General features: G+C 41.7%; 2 protein-coding genes and 1 pseudogene across 2 annotated transcripts in view; all 3 read left to right on the forward strand.

Moving 5' to 3' along the window:
* The window catches only part of Lpcat2 (lysophosphatidylcholine acyltransferase 2), a 58901-nt gene extending 37593 nt beyond the window's left edge, over positions 1 to 21308 (forward strand). The window contains exons 12-14 of the mRNA XM_021220498.2: positions 12390 to 12488; positions 17292 to 17427; positions 20858 to 21308. Coding sequence (XP_021076157.1) covers positions 12390 to 12488; positions 17292 to 17427; positions 20858 to 21042 — 420 coding nt within the window. The 3' untranslated portion in view covers positions 21043 to 21308. The remainder of the gene's footprint in view (positions 1 to 12389; positions 12489 to 17291; positions 17428 to 20857) is intronic.
* Positions 4725 to 5730, forward strand: Capns2 (calpain small subunit 2). Its single transcript, XM_021220499.1, has one exon. The coding sequence runs from the start codon at positions 4809 to 4811 to the stop codon at positions 5553 to 5555; it is 747 nt and encodes a 248-aa protein (XP_021076158.1). The 5' UTR covers positions 4725 to 4808; the 3' UTR covers positions 5556 to 5730.
* A 5161-nt stretch (positions 21309 to 26469) lies between the features above and the next one.
* LOC110337727 lies at positions 26470 to 26819 on the forward strand (annotated as a pseudogene).
* Positions 26820 to 26968: the final 149 nt, after the last annotated feature.

Raw genomic sequence — 26968 nt, forward strand, 5'->3', positions numbered from 1 at the left:
TCCCTCCCTTCCTTCCTTCCTTCCTTCCTTCCTTCCTTCCTTCCTTCCTCCCTCCCTCCCTCTCTCCCTCCTTGCCTTCCTCCTCCCCACCTTCCCTTCTTCCTTTCTTTTTTATATGTAAGGGTGTTTTGCTTGCATGTATGGCCTTGTCACACTTGTATATCACATGCACCCAGAGACCAGAAGAGGACATCAGATCCCCTAGAACAAGAGCTATGAGCCACCTGGCAGGTGCTAGGAATTAAACCATGCTCCTCTAGAAGAGCAGCCAGTGCTCTTAACCTCCGAGCCTTCTCTCCAGCCCTCCTCCCCTAGTGTGAAGTAGTAGTATATCAACCATCTTCACAGACAAGGGAAAGAATGAGAACTTGAATTCTAGTTCCCTGGGTATAGTCTGACATGAGCTCAGACTTGAATTAACCAATACTGTTCTCCTCCCAGACCGTTGACTAGTAAGTCTTAGATGGTTACTATTTTCCTTCTTTAAAATAAATTGTCAGGTGTCATATTCCACTTCTTCTGTTTAGTACTGTGTTCTTCTGGCAGCAGCATACCCTTTGCTTAAGTCTTGCACAGGAAGGGATTGTGTATACTTGTGAACTCTGGCAACCCCGCCTTTCTGGCTATTGTAAAGTTCTGTAGATCTTTTTTTATTATTGTTTCCATTCTGTGGAATGAATGTGTTTCTTTATCCCAAGCTCTTCCCGTCTATCCTGTTCTGCGTATGAGTCCAAGTATAAGTCCTGAGTGCCAATAATAACAAACATCCTGGCTCGCCTCTTGCTGTTAGAGGCAAGGCACTGTCATACAGGAATCTCACGCCTGATGAGTTAGAACACTTAGTAGGCACCTTAAATGGCTGTAGAGAGACAAGGGCATTACCATCTTTTTAATTTCTATGTCAGTTTTGAGTCAATAATGTAGTATTTGATAGTTCCTGGGAAAAGACTTCATCTTGATTTTAAGTCCAGCTATCCAGTCTTTGCTCTAGGAAACTCATTTCATGAGTTATGTGGCATCATTAGAAGAAAAGGTTAAAACTTCTAGGTGGGATAGGTGAACTTTCCTACTCAATTGTCTTGGAAGTTCAGTAGTCCTGCATGTCTGAATATTTCTTTCTAGTTCTTAGCTCTCTCATTTCATCTATACGTATGTATCTAAGCATAAGAATTATATCATTTATCTTGGTAGTTCATGGGTATCTGGGAGGTTAGTATCTGAAACAGAAAGGAGCTGCAACAATCCAGACTTCCCTCCGCAGCACGTGAGAGATTCTGACCTCCCCTGTGTGCAGAGGGAAGTAAAGAGCAGGCTTTGCAAAGAAAAGATTGTGTTCGACCGATTTCATCCCCACTCTGGACAGAGCGAGAGTCCAGCATAAGGGACAGTTTGAAACAGATTCCAGAGCTGGCTAACTGCACCACAGACTAAAAGTGTTGTGTCCTTTTTGCTGTAAACTGTTCCTGTGGATTTACAAATTATGTTAATTCAGTTGTTTCAAGAACACAAGTCACTGCAGTTTCCCCTTGATTGATTTACAAGATTAGGCAGCCATCGCCATCTACGGGTTTTAGCGCATTTCCATCGGCCTCACGTGATTCCTTCTGTCATTCATTGTGTCATCTTTTGTTCCATGCCTTCCCTGCTAGAACCCAGACTGACATTCATCCACTTCCTGCCTTTCTGGACATTTCCCATAACTAGAATGTCATGACACGTACTTTCCTGTGTCTGGCTTTAGTTCACGTGCTTTGAGATTTATCCATGTAGTGTGCATTAGCGATTAATTCATCTTGTTTATAGTACTTCCTTATATCAAATATTCATTCAGTCGTTGGTAGATAATCAAGTTGTTTTTGACACTTTGTGCAACTAGAACTAATATTGCTAACAGCACTCATGTATCATTGTTTATCTCTGAAGTTAGTAACTTTCCTCCCAGATTGGGACTACGTTTTCCATTAGGTGTGGCCTGTTCTATCCTTTTCCTGCAGGCGTTGGCAATGGTGCATTCTCCATGATAGCAAGTCAGGTTGTTATAAATGCTGTAGTAAATAACCATAGAGGATTAAATGGTCCAGTGAAGAAAAGACTTACTCATCTAATAACAGCTTTTTATTCTATCATGATTTATAATAAACTGTTAGCCAGATATCCTCTCTTCACAGTAAAGAAATGAGAAGAATTTAAAATGTAGCAAAATAACAAAACAGTGTATCAGTTGAGGTACATTGTATATGATACTAACTGCTATCAAGTTAATTTACAGTAGTAAAAAAAATAATCTAGAAATATGGCTCAATGGTTAAGAACACTAGCGGCTCTTCCAGATTCTCAGAATCCACAGGGTAGGAGGCAACTATAACTTCAGTCCCAGGAGATTTGATGCCCACTTCTGGTCTCCATGGACTCTGCATGCATGAGATACAAAGACATACATGCTGATAAAATACTCATGCACATAAAATAAAATAATTTTTTAAAAAAAGTAATAAAAAACAAAACCCATTTCCCTTAAAGCCCCTTTCTCTTAAAGAGGTTTCTGTGAATGGATTTAAGTCTGTGTGAGACATGGTGAGCCCCTGTGAATCCCTTAAAGGGAAGGTAGTCTGTTCTGGGTATTTTCCCTTATACAGCTAAGGATTACACTTTGTCTTTTTGGTGTTCATAGAAGCAGTTTCATTGTGCCCATGAGAAATAAGGCCAGTTATTGGGTATGACTAGGAGACAGGACATTGAGGACATTGTTTCCATGATCAAATAAATAAATAGTTGGTTGGGCGTGGCAGCATATACCTGTAATCCCAGCATTCCAGAGCTGAGGCAGGAGCATTGCAATTGCCAGTCCCTCTTGGGCTATATGGTAATCCTCAGCTGTGAGGGAGAGCTTGGGAGTCTCTAGCTACCATTCTTTTCTCAATAGCCAGCCCATCCATTGTTGTAGAACTGTACAGTCCCATGCTGATCTCACTTCTGTTCTCCTTTGAGCTATGGGTGGCTCTGCAGGAACCCATAGGGTGGACCCGGTTACACAGCAGTCCAGAATCCCTTCCAGTCTGATTGTGACTCATTGCTGTCTCAGCATTTTCACTCCTCTGAACAGATTCTCATCGCACTGTGCTGTTTGCTTAAGCATACAGCATCCCCTGGCTCCCCTGTGCTTCTACTGCACTATCCTTGTGTATCATCTTACACTTGGAGAAGAACCTCCTGTAGCCAGGCGTACACATTATGTCTTCTGCAGTCGATGCTATATTTCCTTCACCTCAGCAGAATTCATCATTCGTCTTTGGCAAATGTGCTAGCTTGGTAATGCAGTATAAAACACGTTACCTGCATGATCTTGAATAGTGTTAGTTGAATGTTTTTTGTCTTCCAAAGGATTTTTATGACACCTTAACACCAGATTATGATCTATGAAATTATAATGGTTATTAGTATTATTAGTATTAATATTAATTAATAATATTAGTTATTAGTATTAATAATAGAAATATGCAAATGGACGCAAGCTTATACTTACGGCCAGTCCTCATGATCTACTTGGTTTTGAGCACAGCAGTTCTGATTTATCTACCTTTGTATCCTAACTACCTAGCCCATGTCTCAACATGTAAGAAATTAGATCGAATCACTGTGAAGTAGGCAGGGAAGATAGTCTTATTGTCACTTTTCAGATTTGAAATTGGGATTTTCTCCCAAGTACTCGGTAATAAATAAATCTGTATGTGTATGCATGTGTGTGAATGTGTGTGTGTGTTTGCACATGTAGAGGCCAGAGGTTGATGTTGATGCATGTGTGTTCATGTGCCTATAGGGGCCAGAAAGGGATATTGGATCCCCCGAAGCTAGAGTTAACAGAGATTGTGAGTCACCCAATATGGATACTGGGAATGAAACTTAGTTCTCTGCAAGAGCAGTACATGTTCTTAACTGCTGAGCCATCTCTTTAGCCCCAAGAATGTAAGTTTAGACCTAAATCTGTAACTTCTTTACAAAGATAGGCCCAAGACCATGTGTCTTAACTGGTGAATTCCTTCAAACATTTAAATAAACTTAACACCTAAGGCCAGAGAGATGGCTTAGCCATCAAGGGTGTGTTCTGCAAAGGATGAATTCTCTTCTAACACCAACGCCAGCAGCTCACAGCTGCCTGTGACTCCAGTGCTGTAGGATCTATAGAGACATATGCATATATAATATATATATATATTTTTTTTTTTTTCTGTAAGTGCTAACCACAAAAAGATGCCAAAAGTATTAATTACTGAGAAGACCTCAGAACTTCTCAGGATAGCATCTGGACCTTCTTCCAAGCTTTTCTTAAGAATTGGAGTCTGGAAACCTTCCTAAAGGAATGGGAATATCTGTTTCAAATGCCCAAGAGTTCTTCAATTCTACCCTGACCATAAATATTCCTTGGTAAAGAAGATGTTGATTTAAGCCGTTTATCTCCTGGGAGGAAAATTCATGTCCTGTTTTGGGTGCTAATAAAAATAAGAAAGCAATGCCATAGAAATGTATAGCTTTCCATTTTCCATTTAAGGTAGCATTCTAACATGGACTATCTAGAGACATGGAAAAATAACTTCACTGAGGCCAGTGAAAACATGGCAGTTGCTAGGACCCAACGGAACTCTGCAACTTCGGTTGGAGGTGAAACATCTCCTCTTGGGTGTGGTACCCTTCTAGACCGGTACAGAAAAGCCAGTTCTTCCACATGTGCACAACTCTGATTCTGTTGCAGCTCTTTCTAAACAATCTCCAGGATTGCAGGAGCTGTCACACCTGCTCGCTCACCGGCAAGCATGTTTCTCGCAAAGGCGATCCTGGAAGGTGCAGATCGGGGGCTTGGAGGGGCTCTTGGAGGCCTTCTTGGAGGAGGTGGTCAGGCAAGAGGAGCAGGCGGGGGCAACATCGGGGGGATCATTGGAGGAATTGTCAATTTTATCAGCGAGGCTGCCGCAGCTCAGTACACCCCAGAGCCACCTCCCCGACAGCAGCATTTTACCGCCGTGGAGGCCTCGGAAAGTGAGGAGGTCAGGCGTTTTCGGCAGCAATTTACCCAGCTGGCTGGACCCGACATGGAGGTGGGTGCTACTGACCTGATGAATATTCTCAACAAAGTCCTTTCTAAGCATAAGGAGCTGAAGACAGATGGCTTCAGTCTTGACACCTGCAGGAGCATTGTGTCTGTCATGGACAGTGACACCACGGGGAAACTGGGCTTTGAGGAATTTAAGTACCTGTGGAACAACATCAAGAAATGGCAGTGTGTTTTCAAGCAGTACGACAGCGACCATTCTGGCTCCCTCAGAAGCTCCCAGCTGCACGGGGCCATGCAGGCCGCAGGCTTCCAGCTCAACGAGCAACTCTACCTAATGATTATCCGTCGGTATGCTGACGAAGATGGCGGGATGGATTTTAACAACTTTATCAGCTGCCTGGTTCGCCTGGACGCTATGTTTCGAGCTTTCAAGGCGCTGGACCGAGATAGGGATGGCCTGATTCAGGTGTCCATCCGAGAATGGCTGCAGCTGACCATGTATTCCTGAAATGGATGCAGAGAGGTAGAGACCCTCCCTGGAGGACAGGACTGCAGAACGCCTTAGCACACGAGCCACACCTCAGACCCCACCCAGCAGTTACCTTTTCCTGGTGGCCTCTTTTATAATGCTGCATATTCCTGACCATAGTCTGTGCTTCACTGCTTAATTAAAACTAGTTTTGGACCAAAAGTGTTCTGAGTGGTTTGTAGATGAGTTTTTTTTGTTTTTTTGTTTTGTTTTGTTTTGTTTTTTGTTTGTTTGTTTGTTTGTTTGTTTTTTGAGAGAGGACATATAGAGTCATATATATGTGATGGGGAGGTGTTGGTTGACTTTGAGAGGTTGTTCTGTATGGGTGAATGGATTTGCATCGCTTACAATCACGGAATGAGTCCAGAAAGCATCAGGAGGTAGATCATTTTGCTCTTCAAAGGCTGAGAAGGAAAGGCTAGATGAAGTCTTTTCTACTGCTGGTTTCACATTTAATGAAGAAATGCACTTTCCAGAAAACTAACTTTACTGTATAGAAATAGATTGAAAATATGAGCTTGAGCAACTATATTTACATTCTATAAAAAAATATAAAGCACCCGCCTAAGAGTCTAGAGCCCTTCTTCTGTTTTCTAGTAAGGCAAACAGAGTGGTTTTGTGTTGGTGTGTTTGTCAAGAGTCGAGGGCCCCCGATGAATACAAAGGTGTACCTGTGGTTCAGCATCTTTGGCCGCCTGAACAAATCAAAATGATCATTCTTATGTTGGCTTCAGACAGACCCAGGCGCACCCAGGTGATGCCAGCCAGCCCTTGTCCTGTCTTGTCCTACCCCAGAGTAAGGAAAATTCTTTTGCTTATCTTTGGAAACAACAGGCAGGGAAAGAAAGAAAGAAAAATAACAAGATAAGACACGTAATTAGCAGTCAATGAAGTAGACTATGAAGCTGCATAGACAGCGGATATTGCTGACTTTTGTAATTGCTGAGGTTTGAAGCCCTGTCTGCAAGTTAGAGATGCAGGGGGAATCTTTTAGCAGTGAGTGACTCCCACTCCAGATGAAGTGAGTCTCTTCAGAACCCTCTAAGGCTCCTGGGGTCATGCTAATGAGCTGCCGAGCTGACAGTCCTAAGTACCTTGGATTATGGCTGTCTCCCAGTGCGTTTCAAATCTGTCCCAGCCAGAACTACCAAGCAGGAGAGTCAGCACTGCCTCTGTTGAAGAGAGGGGAAAAAGGGAATAGTGAGAACTTACCAGCCTGCAGCTGCATTAACCATGCCTTTCTGCTGCGGAGCTCTTAACCTGGCCTGATTATCTTGGTATAAGCTATTTGTTTCAGCTGAGCAAGCCAAGCCCAGAAAGCCTGTCTGTTGGAGCAGAGTGCACAAGACAGGCGCTGTTGCGAGCCTCCGGTCCTCTGTCCCCTGCCCTTCAGTACTTCGCACTCTGACGTGTTTAGTTTCCTTCTATCCTGGGGCCACTTTGGAGACTTCTTCTGAGATCAAAACTCAATTATTTTTCCTCCTTTAACTCATTTAAAAGAAAGACGTAACTATGGGAACGGAATGATGTAGCTGGCCTCTTAGGAGGTCTAGAGCTCCTGCCAGAAAAGCCCCAGTAAGCCTGGGAGAGGTTGGCATTTGGACTCTGTGTGCACCGTCACCAGCATCATTTATGAAATACCACACACATAATTCTGAACTGAGCCAAGCTCAGAGATCACATCTGCTTTCTTCAAGGGACTTGTAATTCCCCTTGGTCTGATTGTCTGCTTAGACTAGCCGTGGGTATATAAGCATGAAGCTGCTGCCAACGAGCACACGTTCATCCCAGCCTCCCTAGTGTAGAGTTAACCCAGGAAAATGTCAGGAAAGGGAGCAAGCTGCCAAGATGTCGGTCTGGTCTCAGAATATTGTCCTCATTTGATCTCCACGTTGTGAATGTAGAAAGGATAAGGTAGAGCCTGTGGTTTTGCTCCAGTTATCATCATAAATGTCTTACAAAACTCGAGGCTCGAAATGCATACTAGAAGTGGCGTTAAGCGCTTCCTTCATTCTTCCAGCTAAGGGAATTTCTAGAACCTCCTCTAACATGTGCATGAAAACCATCCAGAAGCCACCTAAGTTTCTCTTCTTCTGCCCTCCAAATTAATCGATAATTTATCTAAATAGCCCCAGTCATCAGTGTGGATACAAGAAAATTCAGTCCCAACTCTATATTGCCTCAAGTAGACAAATCTTTGGTTACTCTATAGAGCCAACAGCCAGATCAGTGACTTGAGTTTCTTAGTTTTCATTCCATATTTAACATTTAAAGCCATACTTTCAAGTTAGAGAATGTGTTAATTTGCGACTTAAAAAAAAAAAAAAGTACCATATTGTTGGGCACAGAAGCACATATCTGTGGTCTTCCCACTTGAAACAAAGGCCTGAGATCAGGAGCCGGAGTCAAGCTTTGACTATGTAGTTAGTGAGCTTTAGACCAGTCTTGGTTACGTGAGACCCTATCTCAACCCTTATAACCCCCCCCACACACACACACACACAAAGCATCCATGTCTACATGGAAAACTTCTTATAGCCCGGGAAGAAGACTTTTGGTATATCCACCCCATTGTCCGTGAATGTCTAACATCAAAGAATACAATCAAAGTAGTAAACCGAGAAAAGCGAGAACATGTAAATGATATGACCTGCACTTCTGCATTCTAAAACTGCATGTAACTTTGAAAACAAATGTGTCTTGATTGTATTCACTAAATTCTATAACCTGTAAAAACATAGAAAGAAAACGTGTGCTGTATATCCAAGAGTGAGAAATTTACAAAAGAACATTCATAGTTTGCATGTCATCTCTGTAAGGTCACTCTAGGAATATATTTTAGTATTTTAAAGCTTCATCTACATAGGAACCCTGTACTGAATGTGAGTTGATCTTGAAAATTGTCATAAATTACTATTTGATGCATGATACTAAGTGTATTAAGATAATTTAATTACAAGACAATTGGTGGTATTCTTTAAAAGGTGGTAGAAATGCACTCTCAGTCAGAATAGGCAGGTAATTGGAACATTTCCTGACTGTTTTGATAACTGAGACCTAGAATTCTTAATAATAGTGTTTCTCAGGAGTGTAGCGTTTCATCATAGATGGTATCTTACTACAGACAAGTGGATTATATTTTATGGGAAGGTTTTACATGTTACACTGAGAACATTGGTTATCTCTCATTCACAAAGATATTATCAATTATAACACAACAAAGAGAAAAAAATTCTTGGCAATTAATCCTTGTAACAGGTATTCAAAATTGTATCCTTAAGTGTTGTAAGACTGAAAACCTTATTTTAAAAATGTGATTCTAAATGAATATATATATAACAAATTAAGTTCTGAAACAGCCTGGAAAAACTGATGCTTTTTCCTCCTAAGATTTTATTTTTATGTGCATGAATGTTTTTCCTGTGTGTGTGTGTGTGTGTGTGCCATTTATGTTCCATGCCTGCAGAGGCCAGAATAGAGCATTGAATCCCCTTGGACTAGAGTTACAGACAGCTATGAGCTATCTGGAAATCAAACCTGGGTCCTCAGCAAGAGGGAGCAAATGCTCCTGACAGCTGACTGGTCTCTCGAGGCCCCCTCCAGAGATTTTAAACAGCTGACATACTTAGACTTTCCTGGCTTCTAGAAGCAAGAAAGGCAAGTAGAAGATGCTGGGTGACTGGACTCACTCAGACTCCTCTTACTCTCTGTGCCACTTTGATCCTACTGACCTCCAGGAAAAGAGTGAAGTCCACAGATGGAGCTCCTTCAGGCTTGGCCATGATTCTTTCTACAGTGCCTCCATGTGACTCCTTGGCACTGAGTTCTGGAATATTCCTCAACTCTGCTTGGCAAAGGATGTGGAGACATGACTAGAACCTTCCACTGAAGGGTTTATTTCTTCATTTAAACACAGTTCTGAAATGAATTTTAGGACCAGGTGCTATTAAATTTATAATTCTTCCCGGGGAAATTTAAATAAAACCAACATGGATTTATGGAACAATTTAAGTCACAAATTCAATTGAAAATATAAAAGGTAGAAGCATAGATGTTGTTATATAACTTTTTGTCCATTTTAAAATATACTTTATCAAACTGTTAGATTTGAATGATGCTCAAACTACTTAAATTTAATTGTTGTTATAGAAATAGTAGGTTTTATTAACTTGGAATGAAATGCATATCTTGGCTTTACTAGTAGTTTCTACAATTTCTTCCAGTTCTTAATTTTATTATCCTGAATTAAGAGCCTCAGTGGTATATTATTAATCAAAATAAAATAATCTCTCCAAGTGATTTCCATCTTGATTTTTTCCTCCTTCACATTACTAGAAAGAAAAATTACATAATTTTCTTCATGTCAGTCAAGAGTTTGCGTAATGTAATTTATCAGTTAAAAATAAAAGCCCATTGAAGAATGCTTAGCCATCATAGACTAATGAAAATGTCAGCTCCAGCACATTGTCTTGTTCCATGACTAGTGGTTACAGGAAGGGTCACTTGGGTTCCACATAGAGTTGATGGTGTGGTGAGGATTGATCATCCACTTCGACCTGTTGTACAAGATATCAGACACTTAAAGGAGATGGCATCCAGCCGGATATAATTTATGCAGCAATAAAGTTGATTTTTTTAAAACAATAGTTACTCTCCAGATGTTTCTGGACAATTAGAGAGGCTGAATGGCTTATGGGTCTTGTCTTAGAAATAAACCCTAATACTTGGGGGAAATCTCAAAACTCCGTGTTCCTGCCTTTTCTGCTGGGAAGGGGAAATAGTTATTACTCCTTTTAGTTTCCACCCTGCAGTGCGATGACGTAATATGAAGAAAGTGATTTGACCCTTTGAGAGCTTGGCTGTTGAAAAACAGATGGAATCCTCCCTAGAAAATGTGCTTGCAAAGAATCACCCAACATTTCAGGGGCTTTTCTAGACTCTCCTTTGGGGGTGCATCTGCTGATTGTGTATAATTGAAGCCTGCATGCATGCCCATGCCATGTGTCCATTGGGATTAAGGATTGCTCTGGTCTTGTCTCTGGGGCATCAGGAGATTCACCACTTGAGGTTGTGTTGCTAAAATGGTTCCCACCCTGGGATCCCCCTCATAATAACTTCTCCTCCTCTTCAACATTTCTTTTATAGTAGTTTATAGTTGTGGTGCGGCTCAGCCTTCGCACACACCTTTAATCCATCTGATTGGAATACAGACACGCCTTTAGTGTGTATGTTTAATCCTAAACAATGAAGGCAAAGTGAGTTTGTAGAAGGAAGCTTTATATTTGAGAGTGACATTTAATTTTGGGTCAGATAAAGTGAGGAGAATCAGAGAAAGAGCTGACAGAATGAGACATGCCCAACTCTCATGAGAATAGAGCCTCAATAAAGAGTCTCTCAGAAAAAAAAAAAAGAGGGAGACAGTTTTACTGGGAGAGTTTTACAGAGGCAAGTTGAGGGAGAGAACAAGCTAGACACAGGTGAAGACAGAATGAGAAGGAGGCCGAAGATTAGAACAAATTGCCAAAGTTAGTTTGCGGCCAAGCAGAGCAATTTACTGGAGGCCAGATTGAATCAGTCAGCTTGGAGAGGAGATTGAGCCGGAACAGCTGAGTTAAACCAGCCAACAGAGTCCAGATAGAACTAGAAAGGGTGAGCTTTTTCAGCTGTAAGTCTCAGAGGCTAAAAACATTCTAAGTCTAGATGAGATTACATGGAGGCTAGAAGATTCCAGGACTAGGCCTGGGTTAGGAGACAGAGGCAGTGAACCTTGGAGACACGTAGAGCAAGAGAACAGACATTACTTTTACACCCTCTTCCCTTTTCTTTGAGACAGGATTTCTCCTTGTAGACCAGGCTGGCCCAGAACTCACTCTGTAGACCAGGCTGGCCTCAAGCTCACAGAGCTCCATTTGCCTCTGCCTCCTAAGTATTGGGATTAAAGTGGGTACCTCCAAGCCTGGCTCACTCCTTCTTTATCTTAAGCTCTCAGAATGATAGTTAATGTGCGTGTCAGCTTGGGTTAGAACCGTCTACCCTTTGTTTTCTGTTGTCATCATGATGCCCCTCCTGAATTGTATCATGCTATGGTTTTTTGAGACAGGGTTTCTTTGTATAGCCCTGACTGTCCTAGAACTCATTTTGTAGACCAGGCTGGCCTCGAACTCAGAAATCTGCCTGCCTCTGCCTCCTGGGTGCTGGGATTAAAGGTGTGTGCCACCATGCCCGGCTATGTTTGGTTTTCATTGGCTTCAAAGTATAGACTTCTGGGCCCAGAAATTCCCCAAGGGGTTTTAGTATGCCATAGTTGCTCCTGGTTCATTCCACATGAAGCCAGAAAGAGCTAAACAATGAAGCTTGATTAGTGCCTCAGTTTCTCCCCTTTCCTTTCATTTTCTGTGGGTTTGTTGTTTATTAACCTTCCAGGAACCTTTTGGGAATCCTCTGATGCTGGCTGTCTTGGCAGGACCATTTCCACCATGGACCCCATGTTCTATTAAAGTCCTAGTCCCCACCTCCCTGAAGGGTTCTCATCAAAGCCATACCGAACTTAAGAATCCACACTGAGTGTCAGTGGGTCACTTGACATGGCCTCAGTGGTAAGTATTTATAGTTATTATTGGACATAACATGTTCAGCTTCCTGAACTAGGAGTGGGTAGCCCGTCCCTTGCTGTCCTTCTCAGTAAACTTCTTTTCACAGTGGCCCAGTGCATGATGCTACATTGCTACACAGCATGCTTGTACTTCACCTTTTTGGTGTGATTGACACTAACTCAATAGGTGGCCTTCCTAACCGATTGCTATCTTTTTACAGAATAATGATGGCAGTATTGACTTCCGAGAGTATGTGATCGGCCTGGCTGTCTTGTGCAACCCTGCCAACACAGAAGAGATCATCCAGGTGGCATTTAAGGTACTGCCAAGCCCACTGACCGCATCTCGGTTGGCCTTGCAAATATGTGTTGACTCTAACTCCATTATTTGGAAAAATCAGTGAATTTATCCCCCGAGTTTATAGATCTGCTGTGACATGTTTGGAAGGGTAATGAGATTAAGTCAATTGCTACTGAGAATAAAGAAAAACACAGCATCCATTTAAACAAAAATGGAAGCAGCTAAGATACGAGCGTCCAGACTGAACAACAGGTGATTTAACAAATTAATGTTACTTCTTTTCAGCTCTTTTTTGAAACCCTGGAGTAAGATTTATAAATAAATACCACTCTTTTGCCTCTTATCCTAATCCATCTAGAAAGTTCTGATCTGTCCTTATTTTTGCATCTGTCAGATGGTTTAAGTGGCATTTTGGTGCTGGAGTTTATTTTGTGTGGTGACGTCAGACTAGCATCATCATACATGTCCCAAGTTTCTATCCTGCCGATCTTATTGTAGTATTCAATATATTTTCAGGGATCTAAATTAAGAGAAAAAAAAATACCTCTCATGCCCAGCAAAGCTTGAGGAAAATGTGTCTTGTGGAGATGCGGACTGCACATGCCCCTCATATACACTGTATGCCAAAGTGCATGTGTTTTTGAGAGTGGAGATGCTTCACCTGCAAGCATTTCATTATGGCCTTTCCTCTGAGTCCTAAGTCTGTGGGGTCATCTCCCAACTGGTCTTGCCGAAATGGGCTCATTGATTGTATAGCAAATCCATGCAGCATGAAAGCCAGTGACCTTCTCTCCCATCTTGTCCTCTTCTCTCTCCCTGGCTTTCTCTAAGACAGAGATCACACTGTGACTCCATCAAGCCTTTCTCTGTCTCTATTGTCTAGAAAAGCTCTGTGATCAAGACTCCTTTTCCATATTTTAAGAAGCAGAGATCGCCCTTTGGGAATCCAAAGGTGCTATCATTGTTAGAGGATTCCCGGTGGGCACTTTCTATTGCAGATTGTTTTAAACTGAGAGACCAGGACACAAAGAATCCTGATGCTCAGAGCCCAGCAAATAGGCATGATGCAGGGGCTAGACACTTTCAAAGTTCTGAAACCTTCAACTTTTAGACTTACTTATCAAAAAGCCTTAAAGGGCACAGAGAGCTAACTTGTTCCAATCCAGACATCCCTGTTTCTGTTTTGGGATCATATGTGTAATTACATGTTTAGCTGAGCAAATAGTCACCCTTGGTTTGCCAATGAAAGACCCAATAGGAAAGTCAGACCTTAATCACTGTAATTACTGTTTTTAAAGAAGTCATGAAAATCTTGACCAGCCTAGACCTTGGTTTGAAGATGGAAGAGGGAAGAAAGAAAGATTTACATCTAAAATTAGCTCATTTTCTCCCTATGGCAAGAGTCATTCTGTACATTGATTTTCATTTATCTATCTCTTTATTTATTTATGCTACATTTTTAACTGAGTCAAGGGCTCACTCTGTAGCCCAGGCTGGCTCAAACTTGGAGTACTTCTATCTCAGTCCCTTGAGTGTTGGGATTACAGCTACAGAACACTAGGCCCAGCTCACACTGATTATTTTAAGCATTCTTTTGAATATGTTATATGTTTTGTGGATATTTTAACTTTTTTCCTTTTTAGTTGGTAGGTAATACACTTTGATAGTATATAGAACCCTGCCACATCCTTTTCTGTGGGGCACACATGACAGCTACCTGCCTATCTTTTATTTCCTCTTTACGTCAAACTATACAGGTAGAGTAGTAGAGAGTTTTTGTTGCAAGCAATGGATGAACGTGGCTGATTGACAAAATTATTAATAGTTATGAGGTGTCTTAGTCAGGGTTTCTATTCCTGCACAAACATCATGACCAAGAAGCAAGTTGGGGTAGAAAGGGTTTATTCGGCTTACATTTCCATACTGCTGTTGATCACCAAAGGATGCAGGACTGGAACTCAAGCAGGTCAGAAAGCAGGAGCTGATGCAGAAGCCTCCCCTGACTTGCTCAGCCTGCTCTCTTACAGAATCCAAGACTACCAGCCCAGAGATGGTCCCACCCACGAGGGGCCTCTCCCCCTTGATCACTAATTGAGAAAATGCCCCACAGCTGGATCTCATGGGGGCATTTCCCCAACTAAAGCTCCTTTCTCTGTGATAACTCCAGCTGTGTCAAGTTGACACAAAACTAGCCAGTACATGAGGCCAGGGAAGAAGCCAAGGAGAATGGGCTTGACCAGCCCAGCCCAACCCAGCCCAGCCCAGCCCAGCCCAGCCCAGCGGTCCTGACTATAGGAATGCCCTATACCCTTCCTTAAGTCCTACAGTCAAAGTGAGTGAGTAGTTCATAATTCACACCCAGGGTAGTTTGAAAGCTTTAGGGCCACAAGCTTAGTAGGAGGTACAGGATTATTTAATTAGGGGTCCTACAGTGTTTGATACAATGGGAAATACTATTCCCCTGAGGAAACTGAGGGTCAAGTTTTCTACCAAGGTCCAGACTGGGATTCCTCAGAGATCTGTGAATTAGCCAGCAGAGATGGTTGAGAGTTCTTAGTAAGCGAGGGAAATCAAGGAGGAGAAGGGCCTAGGGTAGCTGTGGCCAAGACTCAATATAGAAGAAGGAAGGCCCAGGATGGACCTTGTGAAGAGATAAAACGGAAGTGAGACCAGCAACTGTGCCAAGCTTTTAGATTGTTAGGTGGCTGGGGAGAGTCATTAAAGGCTGGAAGGCTGGAGGAAAATTAGAGCCCGTGGGGAGCCAGTACTACTGAGTCCTGGCCATTAATGTTTGAAGTCCAAGATACATAAGGAGCCTATAGTCTACTTCACACGCACATGCACAGTTTTCTCTCTCTCTCTCTCTCTCTCTCTCTCTCTCTCTCACACACACACACACACACACACACACACACACACACACAGAGCTCTCTCTGTCATACATACATACATACATACACACACACACACACACACACACACACACACACACCAGTTAAAAGCTTAACACAGGAAATGGGCTTGAACTATGGATTCCCCACCCCCCACCAACTTTGAGTCTTCATTTATACTTCCTTCTATGATTATCAGGTCTCCCCAGTGCCATTATTTTACTATGTCTCTGATCTAATATTTTGTCTAAAGCAGGGATTTCAACCTCTGGGGCTTTCAGTACTGACCGCCAGCCTCTTGCAGGTTGTGTGGCCTGGGGCAGAATCACCTCCCTTCATTGGGCCTCAGCAGCTACTCCAGGAGAGGGCTGACAGTGGCACCCATTGGCCTAACACTACTGGGAGCATTAAGGACTAATATACATGAAAAGGGAACTGAATACCATTGGTCAGTGCCTGTAAAGAATGAGTTCTAATTAAAAGTTCTTACAACCCCAGAGAGGATTTCGATTATTCAGTTTCCATCATTTCTTTACTCCTTTAATGTTGACTGACTTCTTACCACCCCGGTCCAGTGATTTTTTTTTTTCTACCTATAAATATAGCAACCACCTTTTGTGCCTGCCTTGGTTCACTGCCTCCCGCCCTCCATTCTGTAAGCTCGCCTCGATGCCCACACCACTTGTATTGCTGTCACTGGTCTGTCTTCTGATTCTCGTCACCACCTCCCCTTTGGTTCTTGGAAGCGTCTCATTCCTAATTACCAAATCTAGCAGCTATTTTGTTCTTCTCAGTTTTCCCATGACATTGTAGTCTGGTGCCTGTCACCACTGTCAAGTCTTGTTTCTGTTATTAAAACCCGCTGTTAGCGTTTGAAGGCACATTCGTCTATCTGCTCCTAAGTCTGGTTTCCTCTTCTGCCCACACATCTCAGTGGTGGCTGCGCAGGGCCATACCTTTGTTCCGTTTCTTCTCACCAGACAGGCTGCATACATGCATGCTTTCAATTCTTTCCTAGATCTCTACCCGGAGCCTCATCAGTCTCGTGAGCTTGTAGCTGATTTATTTATTTATTTTTTTCTTACTCTTGGCACTTGTAATTCAAATCTAATTTTCTAGGTCCAACTCTTGGTCTCATCTGGTAGTAATTCTTATGGCTGTTTTCCTCAGTTACCCAACTGGAAAACGTCAGCTCTTTGGCTCCCTCCCATTGCTACAAACCGTTTCTGCAAATTCTGCTGGTGAAGTCTACCCTTCCTGTCTGACTTGTTCACCCGTAGACTTGCTTAGTTTCCTTGCTTGTAGTCTTAGCAGTTTCCTGCCCCCCACGCTGCCCTACACACTCTGCTTCATAATACATGTAATCACTCCCCTTTCCAGTATTGGGTGGGGCCATATGTACCCACCAAGATCTGGTTCTGACTTCTCCAACTTAAGTCCCAGGAACTCCCCTGCCATTCCTTTTATCTTGTGGGAATATCTCTTTATACTATGAGAGAAAACTATAATGGAAGCTTCTCTGAAAAGCTTTTATAGACTTATCTGAGTAAGGTTCATTGTCCCTCTAGGGCTACTATGTCTTTTAGTGTGTACTATTGGCATGGCCTCTATTTTAGTTCTGTCTCTTTCCACGCCCAAACTGCTATAAGTTTTTAAGTCTTATAGGAATAGTGGAGCACATTCTCTCACTCTCTCCATATATATATATTATATATATATATATATATATATAAAATATATATATATATATTTTATATATATATATGTGTGTGTGTATGTATATATATGTATATATATAATGTATATACATTATGTGTGCATACTTACATACAGTTATATACCATACAGTAACTGTTCCCACTACTAAGGACTTTACTTTCCAGCACAGTTCAATACCGTATGCTTTAGGGCTCTACCTCTTTCCCTTGCAGCTCTTTGATGTTGATGAGGACGGCTACATAACAGAGGATGAGTTCTGCACCATTCTGCAGGCTTCTCTTGGTGTGCCTGACCTTGATGTTTCTGGTCTCTTCAGAGAAATTGCCCAAGGGGACTCTGTTTCCTACGGTGAGTAGGCAACCCCAAACCCCCTGTACCAAGAGAGCGTCTAGGCTATGAATTGAGAGTCAGATGACTGTGGTTTCCCTAGGCTAACTTTTGGTGATAGCAGTGATGGTCCCCGATAGTAATATTGTCATGGTGGTGAAAGTAATAGCTAATTATTGAAGACTAAACATGCCAGATGCTCTTTTATGTTTTGTGTATATAAACTTCTGCAATCGGTATCCTGTGTTTTCATGTCTGTGTTTGGTGAAGAACAAGGGATTTAAGTGATGTTCTTAAGGTTGTCCACCTGAAGATCATCAGAACCAGGATTCAAGTTCTAAGAGTCTGGCTGTAGAACTTGTACCATTGACTGTACCTCAGTGCCTTTCATATCTACCTTGAGTGTGACTAGGCTGCCCTGAGTGACCTATTCAGCTGCAGTGGAGGATATGGACCAAGCCACACAGTTTGCTGATATTTAATGTGGCAGTTTATGTGAATGTGGACAGCCTTTGTCTTTTTCATTCTGTCGCAATTCCCCATGAGGAAGTGAGCATCACAAAAGATGGCCTGAGATATCGATACAGGCCATGCATTAGCTCCTCCTTCATCCTGTGGTATAGATACAGACCTGTACATTAGGTTCTCCTTCATCCCATAGTTTAGATACAGACCCAAACATTAGCTTCCCCTTCATTCTGATGACTCAAGACCGTATGAAAAAACAACAGTGGTGAATCACTTTCTTTATATTTCCCAGGGTAGTCTTTAAAATACATCTCTGTACAGAGGCCTAAATGATTGCTTCCTGCTTACTTTGATGTGGTTCTGGATAGCAGGCTGTCTTATCTTCCACAAGCTTTCCCCGCTGGCTAGAGTGGTACCCTCTAACTACCTAATTACATCGCCCTGATGGTGCTCACAGAGTTCTGGCTTATGAGTGCTCATAGAATGGGAAAAGCAGGTCAAATATTTCTTTCACTCTGTGTTTAGTTACTGGTATTTTGGCTACTCATATTCCCTTACTTATATATAGAGGGCCATGAATCAATTATTGAGTTCATTTTTTTTTTTAAGAAGTCTTCAAAAACTCATGTGAACTAACTTTTCTTTGACCATTTGCTCCTACAACACTCTCTATTACTCTAAACACCAATGGTTTTGAAAACTTAATTATTTTTATATTTCTTTATAAAATATATGAGTTTATGTGCATCCCATACACTCAGGAGCCCACAGAGGCCAGAAGAGGGCATCAGGTGCCCTGGAATTGGTGTTAGAGATGGTTGTGAGCCAACATGTGAGTATTGGGAACCACAGAGACATCTCTGCAGCCCCCAAATGACCAGGTTATGATGAAGGGTTTCATCGGAAGATAATGATTTCTATTAGATTAAAATTGTAGGTAGCCATACTTTGTCAGCTTAAATCATCTGTTAGAGAATTTGAATTATTAGAATTAGAATCATTCAGATTTATGTTTTATGTGTATGAGTTGTGTGGATGTTTGTGCACCATGTGCCCACAGAAGTCAGAAGAGGGCAATGGATCTCCTGGTACTAGAGTTATGGACGTTTGTGAGCTGTTATGTGGGTGCTGGGAGTCAAACCCAGGTCCTCTGCAAGAACAGGCGCTCTTAACTGCTGAGCCATCTCTCCAGCCCCGTATACAGTTTTTGATCATACCCACCTCTCATGTTCCCTCTCCAACTCCTTCCAGGCCCTCTCAGTACATTTTCCTTCCAATGTTACTTCCTCTTTTTGTAACTAACCCACTGAGTCCAATTAGTGATGCACATGGATATTGGACCATCCACTGGGACATAGGCAATCTGCTGATCTGGCAGCCAGAACCAGTGGCAGAGCTCTGTTTTTTTTTAGTTCAACCTTTTTCCTTCAGAATACCTAGAATCTCTCCTCTCCCTTAATCCTACGTAAGTCTAAATTATAAAAATACAAATAAAAAATTGAGATATTTAATATTTTTTAAAATAAATGTTGACATGTGGTAAGAACATGATTGTTTAAATTGTTAGTATTCTTGGTTCTCCGTTAGTCAAATCAGTGGCCCAGTTCTACCCATAGTCACTTCACAGCACTTCTAAAAAATGCGATACTGTTTGATTTAAGACAGGGTCTGACCCTGTAGTCCTAGCTGGCTTGGAACCCACCAACATCTACCTGCTTATGTCTCCCAAGTGCTAGGATTAAAGGCATGTATTATCATGATTGACACCCAGAAATAAGATCCATGTTAGTGTTACTGATATTCCACCAAAGGTCTCAAGCCTTTGAGCAACGCCAAGTCTTCAGAGTATTGCCTTAGTTTAGTAAGTCACCTCTTGTGCTCCCGAGTCTGTCTTAGCAGTCATTGAGGTTCTTCTCATCACTGACATAGGGCATAGATGTGAAAGAAGCTTTAAAGCTAAGGACAGTACTGCATTGTGGAAACTCAAGCTTATTGGAGACTGGAGATTGAAATCCTCATTGATAAATCCATTATCTTTAGCTCAGCTCCCAGAACTACAACACTCACATACAGGAGCCAGGAGCCAGGGCTCTTGTAATATGATTATTAAATGTGCTTTCCTAGCCATTATTGATTATAAATCAGCCTCAGTTTGTCAAGACCGCGTCCTTCTACATAAGAGTTAAGGGTTAGAATAGATTTAAAATCTAGCATAGATGGCCCTGGATAACAGATTTAAAAAAAAAAAAAAGACATAGAAAATGGAATAAGAGGAAAAATGTAGGGCACAGTGTATGTCATGAAGGGAACACCTGTGTAGTTACCATTCAAGAGATGCATGAAGCTTTTCCAGGGCCCCCACGGCCCCCTCATGGCCCTTATGATCACAGCCTCTTTCCCACTCAGAAAGGATCTCCGCCTTGCTTTACGTCATCGTTTCTCCACAAAAGTGTGTATGGAGACATGGTTAATTCTAAGTTTTTGAGCTTTATGTAAATGAGCTCCTGTAATCTGTGTTCCTTTGTTTCTGGCATTTTCCATTCAGCTACATAGTCCCAAATTCACCCGAATTGTTCATTCACTGGCATTGCATTTCTTATGCTCTGTGAATTTGCTACAGTTGTATTCATGGCTCCTGTAGATCTGAGCCGTTTTCTTTTTTCCCTATTTTGGATAAGACTACTTGACTATGAATATTTTTCATACATGTCTCCCAGGTACAAGTTACAATTTCCACAGGTTTGTACCTCAGAATAGAATTAGTGAGTCTTTAAAAATGTGTTTTAAAGAGAGTTTAAAAACTTGCCTAAATATTGGAAGAACTATTCCAGAGCTGCTAAACAACTTATATCTTTATCAGCAGGTTTTTGAGTTGAGTAACAATATTCTGCAATGATTTCATGATTGAGATACTTTGTTAAGTTTCATCATGCGAAGAAAACAACCCATCGTAATTTGTTGATTTTTTTTTTTTCTCTTCTAGAGGAATTCAAAAGTTTCGCCCTGAAGCACCCAGAATATGCCAAGATATTTACCACATACTTAGACCTCCAGACATGCCATGTATTCTCGTTACCAGAAGAAGTCCAGACAGCTCCCTCTGTTGCTAGTAATAAAGTCAGTCCTGAGAGCCCAGAGGAGGGCACCTCAGACAAAAAGGTGGACTGAGCCAGTGTCCCCAGTGAGGACAGGTGATGCGGGAGAGCTGTTTACTGGCCACATTGGGAATGTGCTTATCAGCTAATGCTCACGATAGAAAGCTTTTTTACTAAGATGACATATTTTCTTCCTAAAGTGTTTTTTTTTTTTTTTTTATTAACCTGCCTGTATCAAGTAAGTTCCTCTCGTCTCACATTGTGCCCTACTGGTTGTGTTGACTGATGCTAAGTACTGTATATTTTTAATGAATTTTTTCAGTTTACTTTTCATAATAAATAAATCCATCAATCGGTCTTACTCTCTACTGTTCAGCAATGAATCAAGCAAGGGCAAACAATTTTCAGTCGTTTCACATGTGATCATGTACGTTTTCTCTAGTCCCTTCCCTTTCTGGAAGCAAGGATAGGAATCTGAAAAAACCCTGCAGGGTTTTGTACCGCCATCTTTACGGGCTTAAATTTCCATTTAAATTTTAGTTTTCTGGCTGAGGCTTTCTTTTTTTTTTTTTTTTTTTTTTTTTTTTTNTTTNTTTACATTTCAAATGCTATCCCGAAAGATTCCCATACCCCTCCCCCCACCTCTGTTCCCCTACCCACCCACTCCCACTACTTGGCCCCGGCCTTGCCTTGTGCTAGGTCATATGGAGTTTGGGAGACCAAGGAGCCTCTATTCCCACTGTTGGCCGATTAGGTCATCTTCTGCTACAAATGCAGCTAGAAACACAAACCCAGGGGGTACTAGTTAGTTCCTGTTGTTGTTCCACCTACAGGGTTGCAACCCCCTTCAGGTACTTGGGTACTTTCTCTAGTTCCTGCATTGGGGACCCTGTGTTCCATCCAGTAGCTGGCTGTGATCATCCATTTCGGTGTTTACCAGGCACTGGCGTAGTCTCACAAGAGGCCACAATATCAGGGACCCTTCAGCAGTATCTTGCCGGCATGAGCATGAGCATTAGTATCTAGGTTTGGTGGCTGATGATGGGATGGACTCCGAATGGGGTCCTCTCTGGATAGTCCATCCCTTCATCCCAGCTCCAAACTTTGTCGCTGTACCTATAATTTTTCATGGGAGTTATGTTCCTCATTCTAAGGAGGAATGAAGTATCCACAAATGTTCATCCTTCTTGATTTTCTTCTGTTTTCCATAATGTGTCTTGGATATTCCAAGTTTCTGGGCTAATATCCGCTTATCAGTGAGTACATATCTAGTGACTTCTTTTGTGATTGGGTTACCTCACTAAGGATGATATCCTCCAAATACATCCATTTGCCCAAGAATTTCATAAATTCATTGTTTTTTATGGCTGAGTAGTACTCCATTGTGTAAATGTACCACAGTTTCTGTATCCATTCCTCTATTGAGGGACATCTGGGTTCTTTCCAGCTTCTGGCTATTATAAATAAGGCTGCTATGAACATAGTGGAGCATGTGTCCTTATTACCAGTTGGAAGATCTTNTGGGTATATGCCCAGAAGAGGTATAGCAGGATCCTGGCTGAGGCTTTCTAAGCACTCACGCTCCCCTTGACTTGCATCTGGATAGCACGTTTCTTTAAAAGGCCCGGTAAGAACAGCAGATCCTTTGCTCTCTCCATAGTATAGAAGGGACCGAGTTTTAAAGATGATTGCAGTGGGCCATAAGCTGGGAATTGCCTTATTGAGGGGAACAGTGATTGCCTAATGAGAAAATGAATTGTTTGCTACAGAGCTGAATTGAATTTAAGTTGGCTGGAACCGAAGATAGCACTTTCCCAATAAGCAAATCAGATTTGTTCTTTTTTTTACATAATGACCAAATTGGTGTATTTTACCGTGCAGTCCAAGAGAGAGCTTTGTCCTGTTAATTTTTCCTCTCAAACTTTAGAGTTTGTCAGAAATATCCACATGGAAAAGAGAAGCTTCCAGCATGTTCCCAAGGGCCAAGGAATCAAAAAACTTAGTTTGTTAATGTGTGGCTGTGTCTACCCCCCAGGCAGGAATACCACCTAAGCTAAGCAAAAATTTCTTCAAATGACGTTTTTATTCGGACCCATGTCTGCATGCTCTTGCTATCACTTACATTTGGGTTTTTGGATAAAGAAACAATTTATTAAAAGAATTCACAGAGATTATTGGTTCCTTTGGTACCAAATTCTTTGCTGTGGCTGGGTTTCAGAATCAGTTAGACAGTCAGTCATAAGCTAGAGATTTTAAGCTTCAGTTTTGAGGCTCAGGAGTCCCCCTGAAAGTGTGGGAGACTACATTTAGTCAAAAGCTGTGGTTTTTAACCCACTTTCACACTTGAGGCAGGTGTGATCTAAATACATACTTGGATGATTGAGCACCACAGTTTTATCCTTAAGTATAAGTAACTGTATGCCTCTTATGTATCCTAAAGCATTTTTAAAAGGTGTTAGTTTAACTCCTGGAGTTAAAAATGGTTGCTAATAATTGTGTGGGTGCTGAGAGTCTCTGCTAGAGCAGCCAGTCTTCTTACCCACTGAGCCGTCTCTCTGGCCCTGTGCAGTTATTCTTGAGGAGCTCAATTCGACTGTCTGAATGCTTGGCCATTTCCCACAGAGCAGGCCTGGACTTTCCTGCCCTGACAACAATCCCTTTTAGAGAGGCTTTTCTTCTCTCACGATTTACATTAAGAAATTAAAGTCCCTTTATCCTTAAGTATAGGTATATATATATATATATATATATATATATATATATATATATATACATATATATGCCTCACATGTCTTAAAGCATTTTTTAAAAGGTCTTAGATGAACTGGAGCAATTGCTTAATTAGTTATGCTAAGTAATGCTTATATGCAGTCTGCTCTATGCAGTGAATGCACGTACTCACCGTGGTCATATGTATTAATTTGTAGAAGGGAAGTTAGAAAGTTCATTTCTTAAAACATTTGATAAACCAACCACATTTCAATCAAAACACTTCTATTGGGAGATAATGATGGACCAAGTACTTAGAGACTGAAGTGTTTGCGTTGTGTGTGGTCAGCGTTCATCTTCTGAGTGTGATAGTCAGCAAGGATAGCTCCAGTGGATAGATATGTTACATTTGCAGCTGGATGTGGTGGCCTACTCCTTTAAGTCCAGCACTCGGGAGGCAGAGGCTGGTGGATTTCTGAGTTCCAGACCACTCTGGTCTACAAAGTAAGTTCCAGAACAGCCAGGGCTATGCAGAGAAATCCTGTCTCAAAAAAGAAAAAAATCCAAAAAACAAAATATACATTAATTTATTTATCTGGGGGTCGGGCAGACATGATTTGACCATCCAGAGGACAGCTTAGTGGAGGTAGTTCTCTACTTCCACCATGTGCGTTCTGGGGACTGAACTCAGATCATTACACTTGGCCACAAGTACCTTCACTCTGTGAGCCATTTCACCAGCCCACCGCTAGTGGTGTTTAGCAGAAGAGTGTCTCCCTTTTAGAATGTCTGTGTTCTGCACTCTGCATGAAGCACGGCAGTGAAGCTGCCTGGATTCGCAGGCTCAGGAACCTTTTCCATCCAGTCATTTCAAATACAGGGTGGTTAAATGAAGGCAATGAATTTTAATAGAGAGGCCTGGACACAGGCTTTCTGCTATGAAAGTCCTTGGATGGTTGACTTTTATATAGCAATCATCCAAGGATATTAAAAGACACTGGTAAGCAGCGTTTTCTAGGAAAGCGAACACGTTGGTGGCATGTTAGTTTTGTCTTCTCTCTCTTTCCAGTTTTTTATTTATTTGTTTGATTGATTTTGTTTGTTAAACTATTATGTCTTAGAAGTAATCTGTCCTCCATGATTTTATGTGTCTGCACAATGGTTCCTAAGCTGGTGGCTCAGTTCTGAGAGGTGATGAAACCTTTGGGAGGCAGAACCTCGATGGAGGAGGTGGATCTCAGGAGGAGGCATTAGGGTTACAGCCTGGTCCAGCTTCTTGTCCTCTCTGCATCCTGGTCCTCTGAACGCTGAGCTAGCAGCTGTCGCATACTGCCAGCACTGTGAAGCCTACGTTCACCATGCCTTCCTGTGCATGGTGGACTGTGTCCTGTCATCTTGAGCCCGAAACAAACCCTTCCTTCTGTTAGTTGCTACCGGTCACAGATGAGGAAAGCTAACGAGTCATTTTCTCAGTGTGTTATATTGCTGTGATATGGCACCAGAAGGGGTAAAGCCCTCCAACACTCCTGGTATGTCTAATGTACATATCACAGATTGTGGTACGTAGGTAATTGCCTGAAGAGCTTTGGTTCTTTCCATCCCAGCTGATGTTCCTCTGGTTGCTATGGGATCATCTCATTCCCGTGTGACAGTTCAGGTGTCTGGGTAGGAACCATATGTCTAGCAGGCCGTGTCCTTTCCTTTGCACCATTGTCTCCACCTCGCTTTTTTTTTTTTTTTTTTTGTAATACACCAAGGGAATGATTATCCTCAAGTTATTATAAAAAGAATCTGTGCACACAAAGAAAAGAAAGAGGTCGGGGAGAATAAATACAATCTCTTTGACTTCCATCACTCTCAATTAATTAATACTAACATTTGAATAGCTCATGTAGTTTTTCATTTTTCAGCTAAATATCCTTTCATCCTCAAAGTGACAGTTAAATGAAGTGGTTCCCATCCTACCTTTTCACTTATGGGGTAAGACTTTCTAACATGATTAAAGTCCTCAGTAAGCATAAATGTTTTACTATTTAAACAAGCATTCCTTTGGAAACAGTAGAACACTGTGGTGCATATTTTTTCGTCTAATGTTGGATGCATGAGTTTGACTTCTGCTTTGGGGTTATTAAAACCCTCCAGCTCAACTCTCCACTGTGTAGTCCATTACTAGCAATGGTTAACCAGTGGCTGATACATTCTCAGTTCTAAAAAAAAAAAACTTCTGAAGATTTTATAATTATTCACATTTATTTTAAATATTTCCTTACAGAAGAAAATATTGTCCTAGCTAATAGATTAATATAATTTCAATTATGTGATGTGCTCAGCAGGCTAAGTATCATTCTAGCTTATACAGATTATGATGGTTTCAAATATATGATGTGGTCAGCAGGTTCATGTCTTTTAGACATAAGTAGATTTCATTTTTTTTTAATTTTATTCTTCCCTTAATAAAAGTACAGATGGTGATGGATATTATGTGTAATCCTAAGTGGCTCATTTGAATGCTCACTGGAGCATGTATATTCTGCCATTAGTTCCAGTGAACAGCAACGAGAACTTAGTCATTAAGTAGTAAGGTGTACAATTAAGCCAAAAATCTGCCCGATTCCTGCAGCCATACTTTTAACCATGAGGTTAAGCCCTGCACTGCCTGCCGGATTGAACATCTGCCATGTATTTCTCTACATGTAGGTTCTAGATGTCGTACTGTGACTTAGTTCTTAAATGGAAAAGAGATAATAAATGATTAAAACTGGTTCTGGGGCTCTTGGGTCTTGGCTCCAAGATGACCAAAAAAAGAAGAAACAACGGTTGTGCCGAAAAGGGCTGCAGTTATGTGCAGCCAGTTCAATGCATGACCTGTACCCGGTGCATGCCCAAGGATAAGGCCACAAAGAAGTTTGTCATTCAGAACACTGTAGAAGCCGCTGCTGTCAGGGGCATATCTGATGCAAGCGTCGTTGACGTTTATGTGCTTCCCAAGCTCTGTGCCAAGCTGCATTATGACTGCATGAGCTCTGCCATTCACAGCAAGATTGTAAGGAATCAATCTCGTGAAACCCGGAAGAACGGAACATGTCCACCAGGACTTAACCAGCCGGTGTTGCACCACAACCTCCCCCAAAGCCCATTTAAAGGGGTGGCTTCGTAAGGGTGGAAGGAAAAATGCCTTGGAAAAATAAAATGGAAGTTATATTTTAAAGGAGGAGGAGGAGGAGGAGAAGCAGAAGGAGCAGAAGGAGAAGAAGAAGAAGAAGAAGAAGAAGAAGAAGAAGAAGAAGAAG

Source organism: Mus pahari, chromosome 20 (genome assembly GCF_900095145.1).
Source record: "Mus pahari chromosome 20, PAHARI_EIJ_v1.1, whole genome shotgun sequence".
In the NCBI taxonomy this organism is placed as follows: Eukaryota; Metazoa; Chordata; class Mammalia; order Rodentia; family Muridae; genus Mus; species Mus pahari.

Excerpts from the sequence above, each read along its gene's own strand:
- Capns2 (XM_021220499.1), top strand. The coding sequence starts at position 4,809 with ATGTTTCTCGCAAAGGCGATCCTGGAAGGTGCAGATCGGGGGCTTGGA.